General features: G+C 44.7%; 1 protein-coding gene across 2 annotated transcripts in view; it reads left to right on the forward strand.

The window, feature by feature from the left end:
• Positions 1-18,007, forward strand: part of LOC108890709 (E3 ubiquitin-protein ligase RNF123) — a 73,494-nt gene that overhangs the window by 22,788 nt on the left and 32,699 nt on the right. For both annotated transcript variants that reach the window (XM_018687692.2, XM_018687693.2), the window contains exons 29-36: positions 410-497; positions 838-925; positions 1,497-1,581; positions 2,384-2,523; positions 3,798-3,854; positions 4,035-4,166; positions 4,963-5,038; positions 5,247-5,331. In XM_018687692.2, coding sequence (XP_018543208.1) covers positions 410-497; positions 838-925; positions 1,497-1,581; positions 2,384-2,523; positions 3,798-3,854; positions 4,035-4,166; positions 4,963-5,038; positions 5,247-5,331 — 751 coding nt within the window. The remainder of the gene's footprint in view (positions 1-409; positions 498-837; positions 926-1,496; positions 1,582-2,383; positions 2,524-3,797; positions 3,855-4,034; positions 4,167-4,962; positions 5,039-5,246; positions 5,332-18,007) is intronic.

Below are 18,007 nucleotides of genomic sequence, written 5' to 3' on the forward strand. Positions count from 1 at the left end.
GTCTCTAAACAGATGTCAGATCAACCAGTCCTCTGTGTGTTCAGAGTGAACTTTGACCTTTGACCTCAGTCTTAAGACCTGCTGTGGAGGTTTGTTCTTCATCAGCTCTCTGTTCTGAAAGTCCTGTTCAGATCTTTATTTACAGGTTTCTACCACAGAGAGAACGTGGCTGAGCTGAGCTCTGTGGTAACAGATAACTGATGATAATAATATGGTTTTCCAGTGTCTGAGCTTTGACTGGAGCTCCTTTAATGACCTCTTCTTCTTCTGTGGTAGTTTAATGGCAGCGACTGTCACACAGGTTTGACTCTGGATGAACCTCAGTCTCTTTCTCTCAGCAGATATTTGTGTCTGAGCAGTGAAATCACTGGTGGAACTACAGTTCATTAAACCTTCCTTTGTCTATCAGATATCAAAGACTCTCTGATGCAGGCCCTGGCCAGCTACGTCTGCTACCCACAATCCCTCAGGGCAGTGGAGCGGATCCCAGAGGAGCAGTGAGTGGTTTTACTTACTTCATTAAAAACCCAACACTCGCTCTCACAGGAGGTCTGCAGGTGTCCTTGGTTCACCTGGAGGTCTGCAGGTGCCGCTGGTCACCTGGAGGTCTGCAGGTGTCCTTGGTTCACCTGGAGGTCTGCAGGTGTGCTGGTCACCTGGAGGTCTGCAGGTGTCCTTGGTTCACCTGGAGGTCTGCAGTGTGTCACCTGGAGGTCTGCAGGTGTCTTTTGTTCACCTGGAGGTCTGCAGGTGTCTGCTGGGTCACCTGGAGGTCTGCAGGTGTCCTTGGTTCACCTGGAGGTCTGCAGGTGTCTCAGCTGTGATCTGTGTTCTCAGACGTGTGGCCATGATGAGGAACCTGTTGGCTCCGTATGAACAGAGACCCTGGGCTCAGACCAACTGGATCCTGGTCAGACTCTGGAGGGTGAGGACACACACACACACACACACACACACACACACACACACACACACACACACACACACACACATACATAGTAAACTAACTCTACAGGTTCTTCAGATTGAAACAGGGATAAGAAACAGAACTAACGTAACATAAGATCTCCGTAAATACCTATTTGGTGACAGGTGTCAGGTGACATGTAACAGGTATCAGGTGACAGGTGACATGTAACAGGTATCAGGTATTAGGTGACAGGTAACCAGTATCAGGTGACAGGTGACAGGTGACAGGTGACATGTAACAGGTGACAGGTGACAGGTGACAGGTGACATGTAACAGGTGACAGGTAACCAGTATCAGGTGACAGGTGACAGGTGGTGCAGCAGAGTTATTTACTGAGCTGTCTCCCTGATGTTCTGTAGCTTTAAATAACAAACTGAGTTTCTGTTGAAGCAGCAGATGAAGCGGTGTGTGTGATGTTAGCCATGCTAAGCTAACAGCTTGGCTCAGTAACTCCAAAGATGAGTCCACATGAAGTGATGACAGGTGTGATGCAGCAGACAGGTGACCTGTGTCTCTGTTGTTTCAGGGCTGTGGGTTTGGATACAGATACACTCGCCTTCCTCACCTGCTGAAAACCAAACCTGAGGACGCCAACCTGCCCAGCCTGCAGAGTAGGTGCTCTGTCTGTCTCTGTCAGAGTGAGGGGGGGGGGGGGGGGGGGGCTCACCTGTCTGTCAGAGTGAGGGGGGGGGGGGCTCACCTGTCTGTGTTTCTCTCTGTCAGTTCTGATCTTTATTTTTAGTGTGTGTTTGTTCCTATAAATAAACGCACTTTATTTTCACACAGTGAATCTGATTCTGTCATCGTGAATATTTCAGAGCTCAGTGTTTCATCCTGCTCTCAGCAACATGTCATTATTATATCATCATCTACAACCATCAGCTCCTCTCTCTCTCTCCTGCATGATAACTGACTCTCACCTGTCTGCCTCTTCACCTGCATGCCTGTCAGGAGATCTGTCCATTGCTAGTTTCCAGAGTAAGTTCTTTTCTCTCTGTCTTCATTCAGTCCTGCTGCTGTTCAGAGTTCAGTGAATATCAGTGAACAGCTGAGGTGTGATGGGACCCTTCAGAGGGCCCTGACCCACTGGTTGGGAACCAGTGGAGCAGCAGCAGCACAGAGAGAGATCATTAGACTTAATGAAGACATGACTCTGCACAGCTCCCATCATGTCTCCTCCTCCTGCTCCTGCTCCTGCTCCTGTAGCGTCTCCTCTCTCTAGTTTCTGTTGTCTCTTACCTCAGTTTTCCTCTGACGTTGACTCTCCTCAGCTGTAAATCCTCCTCCCCCCTCCTCCCCCCTCTTCCCCCCTCCTGTATTTACCTGCCCAGTCTCCTCCCCCGTCCTCTCCTCGTCGCGTTTGGGTCAGAGCAGCTGTTTGTTGACCTGTGTCCTGTCGTCTGATTGGTTCAGAGCCGTGTCCGTCGTTGCTGCTGCAGAGACACATGGCGGAGCTGCTGAGCATGGACAAAGACATGGCCGCCTCCTTCCTCAACAGCGTCCTAAACCAGCTCAACTGGGCTTTCTCCGAGTTCATCGGCATGATCCAGGAGGTGAGGTTCAGATTCACAGACAGGAACATCTGCTCAGATAACCTGGGTCTGTCAAAGGTTCAGCTTCAGTTTCCATCAGGTCTTCAGATCAGAGCCGACACGGAACCACCTGAGTCACTGCAGTCGTCATCCTACAGGAGCCTGAGTTCACAGGAAAGGGACAGATAATAAAGATCAATAGATATCGATCAGCGATTGTTTTTTCTGTTCCAGTCCTCTTCTAACAGAGCGAGCGTTTCTCTCACTGACTGACTGTTAGATCTACACCTGAACTGTTGAACAGAAATGAACTCTCTCCTCTGAAACTCTCTGACTCTGAATTAACTCTGAATTAACTAACTCTGGGTTGAGTTAACCAGTTGATAACCAGTGTCTGGTTTAGTGAAGAGAGAGTTCAGGTCTCTGTCAGCACCTTCAGTTGTTTACCAGAACATACAGCCATGTACTAAATGTTCAGGTTCAGGTTCACGGCACTGAAGCTCTGTAGTCAGACGTTCACTTCAGCACCTGAATGCACCACCAGGAAGGACCACATTGTTTTTAATACGATTCATTAATGGTTCAGTTCAGTTCAGTTCAGTTTGGTTTGGTTCAGTTCGGTTCAGTTCGGTCTGGTCCGGTCCTGTAATCAGCTTCAGCAGCTGGTGTCAGAGTCACTGAGCAGAGCAGATTGAGGATGAAGCCCTCGTTTAGAAGCGGCTCTTTGTTTTCCTCTGATGAGATTATTTAGGCTTTCAGATAAATCCTCAGACTTCACAGCATCAGTCGTCTAATTGATCATGTTCCTGTGGGATTTCTGTTGTTTTCAGCAGCTCAGGTTACTGTTCCCTCACTGATGGACACACAGAAGCTTCAGTGGGATGTTAACATCTGAAATGTGATGAACTATGATCTGACCCCCCCCCCCCCCCCCCTCCAAAACTAATGTTAGCATGCTAGCAGGCTAAGCTAAGCTGGTGAGACATTACACCTGCTCAGTGTTTCAAATGTTGTTGTTGAAGCCACATCTTCCTGTTGGAAGGTAAAACGGTCGCCTGCAGGATTTGTTCGTCGTCACTGCGACTAATAAAGTTTTCAGCTTTAATGAGTCTGAAGCTGCTTCACTCAGTTTAAAGTCCTCAACACTGATCTCAGTTTAAACTGCAGGAGCTTTATTTGATGACAATATTCACACATTCAAACACCTTCAACACAATAACACTCAGAGATAAACTCCAGATATATATACATGTGTTGACTTCCTCTGTGTGTGTGTGTGTGTGTGTGTGTGTCAGATCCAACAGGCTGCAGAACGTCCAGAGAGAAACTTTGTGGACACTCGACAGCTGAAGGTAAAAACACACAGGTCTCTGTGTTTCAGTGTGAAGTGATGTCCCTGTATTTAATGTCAATCTGCTCACCTGATGGATAAATGTGCTGTTCTCAGATCAGTTTAATGACCCTGCCAAGTGTGTGTTCAGCTGTGTGTTCAGGTGTGTGTTTGGGCTCTGACTCACCTGCCTGTGTTGCAGGTGTGTGCGACCTGCTTCGACCTGTCCGTCAGTCTGCTGCGTGTCCTGGAGATGACCGTCACTCTGGTCCCTGAGATCTTCCTGGACTGGTCCAGACCCTCTGCAGAGCTGCTCCTCAGACGACTGGCTCAGGTAAACCACACCTGGGCTCATAGATCATCATCCTGGTCTGATGGGTCTGATGGGTTCACTGGTGGTGGTACTCAGGGGTAAAGGTGGACTCACATGTTCAGGTGCTCACAGGAAAACTGGATGAGGTCCTGAGACTAAACCGTCCTGGTTCTCTGTCGAGCACTAACACGGCTCAGACAGATGGTTTAAATATCACTGGAGTCTGTGAAGACTCTGCTCTGTGAGATCGCACGTCGTTCACTGAAGGCCAATGACGTAAAGAACACGAGCTTTAATGAGCTTTGAGCTGTCATTGTAGATGTGTTTAATGCTCTTATCTGCTGCTTTATTCATACACTCCACTTCCTCTCTGACTAAACATCATCCACCTGAGTGGAGGTGAGTTTTCACTAAAGATCAGACTTCATGTTTTCAGTGTTTGGGCTGAATTCTGTGTTTGCTCGTTGCTGTGGGACAAACAGGAGTCGGAGGACAGATGAAGCTGAGGTGTTAGTGTCTCATCTGTAAATATCCACAGGTATCAGCTGCAGTTTGATCCTCAAGCTTCAGACTTTACTCTTCTGTTGGACATTCAACATAAAGAGAAATAAATATTCTTCATCATCAGACACAGCTGGAGGCAGCTCTGTTTCATCTGAAACCAGAGTCAAAACTTTTAGTTAAAGAAGTTTGATAAACATGAAGAACGAGTGGTGATGTGTGTGTGTGTGTGTGGGGGGGGTTGTTGTTGTTGTTGTTGTTGTTGTTGTTGTTATCGTCAGCACTGACAGAATAAATCTGGTCTGTTTCTGTGCAGCTGTTGAACCAGGTGTTAAACCGAGTGACGGCAGAGAAGAACCTGTTCGACCGAGTCGTCAACTTAAGACTGCCAGGTACACACACACACACACACACACACACACACACACACACACACACACACAGAAGCAGTGATGTGTTCCTGCTCTGAGAGACAGGATCATGTCTGTTTCCTCATGTTTCTGTATTGATTGATGTGTCAGAGCAGAGGTCAGAGGTCAGCAGGAGCAGAAAGGACGATACATATTTATCAGTATTAAAGGTTCTGCGTCTGTGTTCTAGGTCTGGAGTCTGTAGACCACTACCCGATCCTGGTCGCTGTTACAGGGATCCTGGTTCGAATCCTGGTGGATGGAGACAGACAGGGGTGAGTCTGAGCTGCCTTTTTACCCACAATGCACCTGTTGGTTAGGTCCAGGTGTTACTGGATCTGTTGATTGTATCAGACCATTCAGCTTCAGGCTGGTTAGCCCTGCTGCTAACTGATGCTAACTGATGCTAACTGGATGCTAACTGGTGCTAACCCTGTCGTCTGGGCTTCAGATCCAAACAGCTGCTGTGAGCTGATGGATCAGTGTATTCAGGTGTGTGAGGAGTTGTTCAATCAGTTGACGTGTCTGTGGCTGAGACGTCGTCACAAGGGGCTGATGGGAAGGTTTTCTCTGCAGTTCACGGCTCCACTCGTCTCCCCCTGTGATTTACTCCTCCTTCAGTCTGCTGCTTGTTTTCTGTCTCACTCTTCATCAACAAACTGGTTTTACTGCAGCAGCCTAAACAGAGTTTCTTTATGATGTTTGATTTCTTTTTGAAGCGTCTGACTTAGTGTTCTGAGTCAACTTCATTAATGACAGGAAATCACTCAGTGGAATCACAGAGTGATTCTGCTTCATTTTCCCTCCTCCTGTAAAAGAAGACTGATATATTCCATCTGTCGTCCTGCTCCTGACCTCAGATCAGTGAACAGCAGGTGTAGAGGTGAGGGTGTAGTTGATGTGTGAGGACTGAGCAGTGTCTCTGCTCGTGTGGATCATCGTGTCACTGAGCTGCTCTGAGCTTTTCATCAGCGTCTGATTGAGCTTTAATTAACACGACCGCTCCTCCAATGACACGCTGCACAGACGAATCCAAACTCATTACGTCTCAATAACTCTCAGAGAGCCGCTGTGACAGCAGGAAATCAGCTGTGGTGAATTGTTGTTTTGGGAAAGTGTCCCTTCAGGCCTGCCGTAGCTCACACTGTGTGCTCTGTGTGTGTGTCCTGATATGGCTGAGGGCTGTTGTTGGCGTGGTTAATTGGATAATTGTGTTTCATCCAAACACACAGAGTGAAGTTCTAATCTCAGATTTTCCCCTCACTGCTCTGACTCAGAGGCACACAGGAGACATTTTGGTTTCTGTGCAGCTGGACTCTCTCTCTCAGTAAATCCTCTGACAACAGCTGGAGCCTGTTTTTACGTCAGGGACTGATAATACACTGTCCACAGCACTGACTCACCACAGTGTAACAGAAGTCAGGTTTTCACCGTTAACTCCTGACGTTTCTTCTCTGTCGTGCTCCTGATCCACGTTCAACACAACTCAACACTTCCTCTTGTTTTTTCACAGTAAAAGCCTCTGTAAGGAAGGCTGCTAGAACCTTTACTGTGGAGGGTCTGCTGAGTCCTGATGATGATCAGAGCTGTATCATCAGTATCAGCTGAATCTGAGACGTCCTGGTTTATTAACCTGAGGAGAGCGTAGAGCTCAGAGCTCTCTCCTCAGTGGGAGGATCTCAGGGTGTTGATGTGCTGCAGCGAGGAGGAAATTCAATTAACCGAAGATAAAACGCTGCGGCTGGTGCAACAGAAAACCACCGACTGACAGGAAACACAGGCAGAGAGGAACTGAAGCTCTCACATCAACATGTACTGCTGGTCCTGATCAGTTTATTAGGAACAGTCCTGCGATGAACTCTCCTTCATGATGTTCTGATTGATAATTATGCACATTTGTGAGTTTAATACAACTATCTGACCATGTGGGGGATTAATAGAGTGAATCAGCTGTTGTTACAAATCTAACTTAATGTTAGCGAGTTAATCAAGCTTCTTCCTCTCTCTCCCTGTCTCCTCAGTCGGGTATTACTATTGTCTCCACTTCCTGTGACAAATTAAAAGCCCTCTGCAGAGTTGTGTTATTGCAACTTCATAACATTTCAGTGGTGACAATAATCCTCCTGCAGCTGCAAACTATAAACATAACGTTGGGGTTCACAGCTCAGTTATTAAATCTAACCACACCACACTGTCAGTCAGTTTTAACTCGCTGTGACGAGCACGTAGCTCTCAGCAGGTAGAAGGTAGAGGAGGAGGTGGAGGTGGTTGTAGTTTCCTCTGGACCCTGTCCACACATCCTGGCCAGGACAGTATTCCCTGGTGTTTGTAGCTGCAGCAGTCTGTTTGTCGTCTCTGTAATCTCCAACCATTATCCTGCTCATCTTATTATTAGTATTCCACTGTTGTCCTCTGGCTGCTGCTTCAGGATGTTGATTGATGGTCTCTCTGTGTTCCCTGCTGGTTAATATGTGAGGCTCAGCACTTTATAATTCTCCTCCTTATCTTTGATAAAGCTCGTTCAGTCAGGCTGATCCTGGACGTCCGAGTGAAGCCACAGATTAATGACTGGGAGGAAGGGAACAGCCTGTACTGGGAAACAGACCCACTCTGCTGGACTCCTGTTCTAATGGAGGATGATGATGTGTATGAGTGAACCTTCAGTGGCTCAGAGCAGGTTAAACACGAAACTTGCTGTTAGCTTAGCTTAGCATAAAGACTGGAACAGGGGGAGGAGCAGAGGCCACAGGAGGACTCCCCGTGTGACCAGTAACATCATGAATTGATGGTGAGGAAACAGCAGCGCAGAGAGAGGAGTGTGTTCAGCAGCAGGAGATGACGACGTGTTAATAATGACATGTTTTTAATCTAAAATGAACAACGAGACTCATTAACTGCAGAGAAGCAACATCACCAGGTCCTCAGTGGATCCTCATTAAAGTGATCAGAGCTGCTCATGTTGTTGCTTCATGTAAAAACTACACACACTAATATTTATGCTGAATTTAACTGGGAGGAGACGTCTCTGCTCTCAGGAGACGATGGAGGAAACAGTTTGTCTTTAGTAATGTAGCATGCTAACGTTAGCATCTGTGTCTGTGGTTTGAGTCCTGACTCTGTCTAAGAACAAACTCACCTGTTCACCTGTAGTCATCCTCGTGTTCTGGTCCTGGTTGGTGAGCTCCGTCTGTGGAGGTTTTGGTCTCAGAACAGAATCTGGATCAGGTCAGTGGGTCTTGATGTCAGTGTCTGAGCTGAACAGATTAAACTGAGTGAAGCTGGAAGTGTCTCTGTCATCGTCTGCCAATGAACGACCTCCTCAGCCCACGACATGTTTTTCTCATATGTAAATTTGTTCTGTGCTTTTTTACTTTTCTCTAAAGTTTGACTGAAGGTAAAAACTTTCCCAAACTATCATCTGTTCTCTGCTGAAATAATCAGAGATAATCTCTGCTGATACCAGCAGCTGGTTATCTTAGCTTAGCATAAACCCAGTTATCTCGGCTTAGCATACAGATGGTTAACTTATTTTAGCATAAAGACAGTTATCTTAGCTTAAAGATGGTACACTTGACTTAGCATAAAGACAGTTAGCTTAGCTCAGCATAAACACAGTTAGCTTGTCTTAGCAGGAAGTCAGTTAGCTTAGCAGAAAGACATTTAGCTTCACTTAGCATAAAGACTGGAGCTTTAGAGGAGCTGGTAGGTGGATTTAGTTTGTAAAGATCAAGGCTAGCTGTTTTCACCTCTTTTCCAGTCTTTATGCTAAGCTAAGCTAATATCTGACCAGCTGGAAGGTCTTTAAATCACACCGGGTTGAAATGTTTCTAAAGAGACTGAATCTACCTGAGGACGTGTGAGTGCTCTCCCGATGCTGCAGGTATAAACCTGTATCCACAGCGGGTGACATTGTCGTATTGATTTGTTGTGTGTTTGACCTCAGATCCTCTCAGAGTGGACTCTTACTGAACATCAGGTCTAATCACTGCGGCCTGTCCTCCCATCATCCACCTCCATCAACGACTTCTCCTCAGTGTCTCCTGCCCCTCATGTTCCCATTAGTGTCCACTCATAATGGCATTTATTGACCAGCCACTGTAGAATCCATCAGCGCTGTGCTGATGGGATAAAACTCTGCTCCTCCTTAAAAACTGTGACTGTATTTCATTCTGCTGGGGACAGACTGGACCCTCGTACTGTTTATATCTGCTGTCACGCCTCAGTCTCAGGCTGCTGGAGCTGGTTTTAGTTGGTTTGTGTTGTTGGATTGAATCTGTTGTTTTTTACACCCTGACATCACTGCTGGGTGGAGTTATACTGGGGAGGCAGGCAGCTACAGCTCCCAGTAAAATCATGTTTTTATCAGTGGAGTCTGGTGGTGATATACAGTGATGTTTCTGTCAGTTTATTTACACTGCAGCAGCTGTTGGTGATGGTCCAAAAACACCAGATTTATCCTTTAACACTGAGTTTTCAGTTGTGTGTTTTCCTCTGTGTCTCACACTGAACCATGGCTTCACAGGCAAATTAATTGAAGTGGAGAGCAGCCGTCCAGTGAACAGCCTGGAGCTGTGTTCTGAACTCATTTCATGTCCTCCTGCTGCTCACATGCTGCCTGCTTCACTAATAACTATGGATGCTCCGATACCACTTTTTTTCGAACCGATACGATACTGATACTTGGATCTGAGTACTTGCCGATACGAGTACTTATTAATGCCATTACACTTCGTACATTTACTTGAAAATGTGTTTTATTTTCATCAGATATTGTTTCATTCTCTGGCTGTAAGAAATTGCTGTGACTGACATTTGAACATTCCATTTATATATGGCACTGCCACACATTTTACTCAAATAGAAGTACTGTTAAAGTACTGTTATTGACATTTTAGCATTCAACTGCATCTTTTTTTAACAAACAGAATATCTTCAAGGCAGGAGTGGGCTAAGGCGGAATGTTTAAAATGTCCAACTATTTTCCTGCCACAGCATCAGCCACGCTCCTCATTAACAGCCAGCTGGAGGGTGTGTGCGACGCACGGCAGGCTCGGGAGTCCAGCGTCACTCATGGCTTTGATCATGTTTTTCGCATTATCACGTAGCACAACATGAACAGAACTTTTAGGGACCCCCATGTCTGAAGCATGTCATCAAACACACCTGCGATGGCTTGGCTGGTGTGCGAACCTCTAAACTGTTTTGCATGCAGGACGACTCTTCGTGGAATAAAATCCTGGTCAGTCCTCTGTGCAGTTAAACTGAGGACGGGACACTGAGCTAACGCTGCTCGTCCAAATATCAGTGGTGAAGCTGAGGGCCGAAATGTCTTGCAACAGGCTGCGGATGTGCCTCTTTACAAAGTCGTGTAGCTTTGGCAACATTGTCAGTGATGTGGTGTCGGGTAGGGATCTCATACCTCGGCTCCAGTACGCTGAGAAGACGTCTAAATATTATCAACAACCGACGACGGCTGGTCATCAAGAGCAATGTACTGGGTCAGAGCCTCTGTTATTTTCACTGCTCAGGTTGTCTCTTAACATCTTCTCCCTCTTCTCCAGAGTTTGCTGCAAAGTTGGTTGTTGCTGTTTGCCATTATTAGCAAACGCTTTGAACTCGGCATCGTGTTGGTTTTTTAGATGTTTTATCAGAGCATAATTTGCATTCCGCTTTACTTTAGTCACCATCATCCACTTTGAAATACCTCCACACCGCTGACATTGCTCCTCCTTGCTCTCACTTAGCACCTGACCGCCCGAGTGAACGTCACACTGCTGTAAAGTGGTATCGGAACACTTTTACGAGTATGAGTACAGGAACAGGAACAGGGTATCATCCCTACTAATAACCTGTGGCCACTCGTGGGTGCTGAAGTGTTTGCATGTAATAAATCAGAGAGGCAGCAGTCCAGGTCTGTGGAGCTCCAGTAAAACCACCAGAGCCAGACTGTCTCCTGCAGCCTCTGTTCACCTGTGCACACCTGACAGCAGTGGGTCACACACAGTCCTGACAGATGCTGGTCTCTCAGACATAAAAATAAAATGTCTCACATGTAATGAACAGTAAAGAATCCTGTCACAGCTTTCGTCCTCTGGTGGAATATTCAGAGCTTTTCACTGCAGGTAAACTGCTGTTTTCCATCAGTGTGTGTGTGTCTGTGGTTCCACTGACCATGTAAATCTTTATAAACACTTCACAAATACATAGTTAATATTTACAAGCAGCAGGGTTCTCCAGAGTCCAAACACCTGAGGCAGGTGTAATGCTGCATTACAGTTTCCTCCTGAGGTTCAATTTCCAACTAAGTCAGACATAAGAATTCAAGCTGGCAGTAGCAGTGAACACCATGTGGAGCGTTGTTATCAGCAACACCAGCTCATCCAAGATCCGTCTTAGTTTAACGTTACATGTTTTTTTTTTCTCCAACAGTTAAATGTGAATGTTTTTTTTAAGACCTCCTCCCCCTCTCACCCCTCCTCCCCCTCTCACCCCTCCACACTGTAGAAAATCAATAGAGCTAATTATTGTCCATTACCTCAGACTGAAACACGTGAGAAGCAGCTCGCAGTCATCCACAGATTAGATTCAGACCGGGGCTAATTAGCTTAGCAGCTTTGGAGCATGAGCGGCCATGGATTCTGGGGACTTTGTTTATTTCCACCACATGATCGTCAGCCTGCTGTGATTTTTATTGTTCTGTGAGAACGCTGCTCTCACTGCTCAGCTCTCAGCTGGAACCATCGCTTTCCAACACATAGACACGTCCTGAGCCTGGGAGGTTTCATGGAGGTTTCAATGGAGGTCTTCCTCTGTGGACGTCGTTGACTCTGAGATAAAATGTGTGTTTATGAGGACTGCTCCAGTTATTTTCATTTCATTGATTCTTTATTTTCAGGTTCACTTAACAGGGTCAGTGAGGAAGAGTCAGTCCTGGTGAATGAAAACATTTATTCATTAATAAGGATGAAACCAGTGAAGTGTTGGTTAAAGAGCAGGAGCTGCAGAGAAACAGCAACATTAGGAGATAATACAGCAGCAGCTGATCTCACCTCGATATAACACAGTTATCAATCAGATCAAACATTAATAAGAACATATTTACAATATTAACATGTAACCTGTGTGAATCCAGAAGGGACGTGAACACAGTCCTCTGAGTCCAACAGCTGAACAGCTGCTCTGAAGGAGCGTGGTCAGAGTCCAGACTCTGGTTGGTGGTGGTGAATCTGTTAGTGTGTGGTGTGTGTGTGAGCCAGGGTTTTCACCACCTCAGCTCCACCATCATGTCTGTGATCAGGTGGAGGAACAATGAGCTTCCTCATCCTCCAGGTCACATGTGAACATCTGATCCCTGATTCACTGCAGACACAGAGGATTATCATCCCCTCGTTAAAACATGGTCTCTTCTGCTGACACATGAAAACACACTGAGCTCTGTGCTCATTTAAAACAGACTGATTAAACCTGCAGTCTCTCACACAGTGAACTGCTCAGTTAAACCAACATCATTTAACTTTAAACTCTCAGACTGTGATGCTTCAGTGGAACAGGGAGAACTGAGCCTCTGCCTGTTGTGTCTCTGTGTAACTGAGCAGGTTGGATCTCCCTCTAACTGAGCGACAGTCAGCAGCTTAAACTGCTGGAATCAGACCCAGAGAGTTCAGAGGAACACTGAACATTAGGAGAAGAGGAGGAGAAGAGGATCATGGGTAATATAGTTGGATCTGTGTCGTGTCTTCAGTGTTGAATCCTTCACAGAGCTGATGTGATGTGGAGGTTTGTTTACCTGCAGTCACAGTGTCAGTGTCAGTTGGCAGGTGTGGGACAGGTGTGTGTTGTGTGTCACCTGGAGACAGCAGCACTCATCATGTTGTGTCTTTGTTCCTGTCGCCTCTTCATCATGTCCTGTTCTCTCTGACACTCAGAGAAGCAGCTGAAGCTCCTCTACCCAGCATCCTCTCTGGTACTGGGGGGGGGGGTTCCTCTCCTCCTCTCATCAGCTCAGATCAGTTTAATGCTGCTGGTCAGTGATTTACACTCTGAACCTCCCTCTGGAAACAGAGTCTGTCTCATCACACTGAGCTGCTGTTAGAGCTGGAGACAGACAGGTGGATCATAGAGGCATCCACAGGTGTAAACTGATCTGTGGTCAGTGTGTGTGTTCAGTGTGTGTGTGTGATCAGTGTGTGTAACAGACTCTGCTCACTGATCTGAGATCTGTTTGTCTTGGTTCACAGGGTGAAGTCATGAGAGTAGACTGATCTGTGGTCAGATTTTACTGACTTTCATTCATCCTGTGACCTGATCATTTGTCTGTGTTAAATTGTTAAGTGTCAGACACCAAATGAACACAGGTGAACAGGTGAACAGGTAAAGGTCACAGTCGTCAGGTGACAGAGAAGAAGCTGCTGTCATCTGTCATGAGGCCAGTTAGCTTCTGTTAGCGTGTTGCTATGTTTGTGTGTTTGATGGACAGACTCAGTGGATTCACACACTGACGAGTGTTTGCATAACTGTGTGTGTGTGTGTGTGTCTGTACGTGTGTGTGTGTGTGTGTTGTTGGCTGTGGAGCAGATTTCCCATCATACCGGTGGTCTTCTGTTACCGTGGAAACGACAGAGCAGCATAAATGGCAGCGAGGGATGGGGGGTGGGAGACGCCTGAAGTTCTGAGGAAAATAAGACTGGAGAGAGGAGGAAAGATGGAGGCAGACGAGAGGGGTCAGAGGGATTTACAGAGGAATAAATGAAAGGTGGAGAGAGATGGAGGCTTACAGACAGGTGGAGGAGACGCTTAAGGTGGAAGGAGAGAGTAGAGGTTAGATGGAGAGATCTGAGGAGGAGGAGGAGGAGGAGGAGGAGGAGATGAGAAGGGCAGAAGAAGCAGAAATGAGTTAATTTATCTGCATGAAAATACTGAACACTGAACATAATTTAAAACAATTCCACCTTAATTATTTTCTTTCACAGTGAATCTACTGAAATGTAAATTTAACCTTCACTGGTTCCAACACTTCTGCTCTGTGGGAGCAACACAAACTGATCCAGAACCAGCACAGAGCTTCCAACTGGTCATTTCATTTAGCTCTGAGCTCTTCTACAAAAGCCTTTCTTCTTAGAAAGTTAGTGAGAGTTTGAAAGAGCGTGAGTAGAAACACAACGAGGCTGTAAAGGTGGACTGGTGAGTAGATGGGTTTTCATGTTAACGTCCCCGACAACCTCTGTAGTCTCATTTAGACACTCGTTAGCAACCGCCTTTTTTAAGACACGTAAAAGCTTCAAACATCAGGAGTGGGGGATTTACTGACCCATTTTATGTCCGGAGAATCAAAACCTGAAAATGTCTTGAGCTTGTGTTAAAACCACAGACCTTATTTCAGACATTTAACCAGAAACACACTGACAACAGGAAGATGCTAACATGCTAACTGACTTCCTGGTTTCAGGCTCAGTCCTGCAGGACTCTGTACTCAACAGAGTCTGAGGTGACAAACAAAGTGCACATATTTAACAAATGAATCCATCAGTAACTCAAACACATGAAGAAGCTTCTCTTCAGAAATGTCCTGCAGCCTGACTCAGCTGATCCTTGTTTACACTTGATCCAGGTTTTAAAGTCTGTGTTGGACATGCAGACCTGCAGGTGAAACCAGACTGAGTCTCTGTGTGTTAGCAGCCACCTGGATGTCAAACATACGTCATCAGACAGACTCTGAGGAAGAGTTTGGCTCCTCATCAACACTGTCTTGGCTCTGCAGTTGGTGCACAGATGGAGCCAGAAAACAAGCTAACATGCTAAATAAATGAACAGTGAGGTCTGATCACATCCACCCTCATTAATACTGTTTAATATAATTCACTTATTTATCTGTTTGACGTTGATGTGATTTACTGAGTGAGAGCAGCGTGACGACCTGCAGTAACCCTGCTCTGTTAGCTTCTGTTGGCTGAGCTGAAGCTGTGTGATGATAAAATCAGCTGTTACTGAGGTTTATTCTACATCAGTTCCTGTTTCCTGATCAATCCTTCTGATCAGGAGAAGTCAGTGAAAAACACCTTCTGACTTGAGGCTGTCAGACCCCAGGATCAGTTACTGCAGCTTTAATCACGTTCAGTGTTAGATGTTTGTGTGTGTGTGTGTGTGTGCAGCTGAATATTAACACCATCTGTAAACTTGTATAAACGCTCTCTGACGGATGAAGCTCACACATACACACACACAGATTTGCTCACATGGTGAATCTGTGGGAGATTGTATTTATCCTCAGCAGCTGGTGTTTCAGGTGAAATTTGTCTGTTCTCTCAGTTTGCTGTCTGCTTCTGCTGCTTCCTGTCTGTTTCCTGCTTCTGACTGCTTCCTGTCTGTCCTGGGTATCAGGTCTGATCTTCTGGTTTGATCAGAGCTAATTTTGGTTTGATTCCTGAAGAATCAGAAACAGTTTGAGTGACTTTATTCTGGGAAGTTGGATGATAATTGTGTTGTTGTCTCCTCTGTAACTGTGGTTTAACTTTCACCAACATCCTGTCAGTTTCCCAGAGCGTCTCTGTTCCACAGTGAGAGACAGAGCAGCAGTGAGATGGGATCTCTCCTCCTACGTTGCTTTTATTTACTCTGTGCTGGTGAATAATTGATGAGATGTGTTTTAGTGCAGAGACAGAGAGCAGCAGCATCAGATGGGGATTCCTTCTTAATGGAGGTTTGAAGGTTCAGTCGTGTAGAACAACATCTCCGACTCTGCAGGATCAGGACTCATTCGGGATTCAATCCAGAATTTAAACCAGCCACAAACAAACAGAGATCATCATCATCATCATCATCAGTCCTGGTCCTGAAGCTTCAGACTCTGAGAACGGTCTTTGATGCTGAGCCATTACTTCCTGTGTTTCCTCAGACCGTCATGGCGTCTGTGTTTGGTCACTTCCTGTTTGATTCAGTTGAAAACACAGTCTGTCTGCAGGTGTGTCTGACCTTTGACCTCTTACATGGCTGAACAGAAGAGGAGAGGAGGTGTTTTTGATGTTGTTGATGAGTCTGGACCCTGTTCTGAGTCTGGACCCTGTTCTGAGTCTGGACCCTGTCCTGAGTCTGGATCAGTTTTAAAGCACAGATGAGGCAGAGAAACCACTGAGTCTGTGTAGAGAAGCCATGGTGCCCCCCCCTCTGTGTCCTCAGCTTGAATTCTCTGTAGACATGAGGCTGTGACGTGCTGTATATAGTGTATAGTAGTATATAGTAGTATATAGTAGTGTATAGTAGTGTATAGTAGTATATAGTAGTGTATAGAAGTGTATAGTAGTATATAGTATTGTATAGTAGTGTATAGTAGTGTATAGAAGTGTATAGTAGTATATAGTAGTGTATAGTAGTGTATAGTAGTATATAGTATTGTATAGTAGTGTATAGTAGTGTATAGAAGTGTATAGTAGTGTATAGTAGTATATAGTAGTGTATAGTAGTGTATAGTGGTATATAGTAATATATAATAGTGTATAGTAGTGTATAGTAGTATATAGTATTGTATAGTAGTGTATAGTAGTGTATAGTAGTATATAGTAATATATAATAGTGTATAGTAGTGTATAGTAGTGTATAGTAGTATATAGTAGTATATAGTATTGTATAGTAGTGTATAGTAGTGTATAGTAGTATATAGTAATATATAATAGTGTATAGTAGTATATAGTATTGTATAGTAGTGTATAGTAGTGTATAGTAGTATATAGTAATATATAATAGTGTATAGTAGTGTATAGTAGTATATAGTAGTATATAGTATGTATAGTAGTGTATAGTAGTGTATAGTAGTATATAGTAATATATAATAGTGTATAGTAGTGTATAGTAGTGTATAGTAGTGTATAGTAGTATATAGTAGTATATAGTAGTGTATAGTAGTGTATAGTAGTAGTATATAGTAGTATATAGTAGTGTATAGTAGTGTATAGTAGTATATAGTAGTGTATAGTAGTGTATAGTAGTAGTATAGTAGTATAGTATAGTAGTAGTATATAGTAGTATAGTAGTGTAGTAGTATAGTAGTATAGTAGTATATAGTAGTAGTATAGTAGTGTATAGTAGTGTATAGTAGTGTATAGTAGTGTATAGTAGTGTATAGTAGTGTATAGTAGTATAGTAGTAGTATAGTAGTGTATAGTAGTATAGTAGTATATAGTAGTGTATAGTAGTGTAGTAGTAGTATATAGTAGTGTATAGTAGTGTATAGTAGTATAGTAGTATATAGTAGTGTATAGTAGTGTATAGTAGAGTGTGTGATGGAACAGTAACAGAGTAACAGTTCATTATATTAGAGAGGACCTGCAGGTGATTTCATGTCTGAGATGTTCTGATGGTTTCTACCTTCAGACGAGTTTCTTTTTTCTTTGTCAGGAGACAGAATCTGAAGCTGAAGCTCCAGTTTATTTACTGTGGTTTATGTTTCTCTGACTGGCTGATCACAGCTCTAATGATCAGTTCTGTGCCCCCCCCACCCCCATCCATCACTGACCACTGAGGGGGGTGGGGGGGTTGGTGGATAAATCAGCTCAGCTTCATTAACGTGTAAATTTCTTCTGCTCACATTTCATTTTCCCAGAAAAATGTTTATGTGTGTGTTTTCAGTCACACACACACACACACACACAGTTTTCATTAATGAAAAGCTGCTGTGGTGGCAGAGTGACTTTGATCTCCTGCTGCTTTTCATGGTGACAGTATTGACCCTGATGATAAATAACACACACACACACACACACACACACACACACACACACACACAGTGGATTACATGTGCAGTAACATTCAGAGTCATAATGATGTGTGTAAACCTGATCTGAAACCAGCTGTACTGATGTTTAACAGTCAGACCTGCACTGAGACTCTGTTTGAGTTAAACCTGATCAACAGCACAATCAATCAGAATCAGAATCAATCAGAATCAATCAGAATCAGAAT

This window comes from Lates calcarifer, linkage group LG12 (assembly GCF_001640805.2).
Source record: "Lates calcarifer isolate ASB-BC8 linkage group LG12, TLL_Latcal_v3, whole genome shotgun sequence".
NCBI classification, from domain to species: domain Eukaryota; kingdom Metazoa; phylum Chordata; class Actinopteri; family Centropomidae; genus Lates; species Lates calcarifer.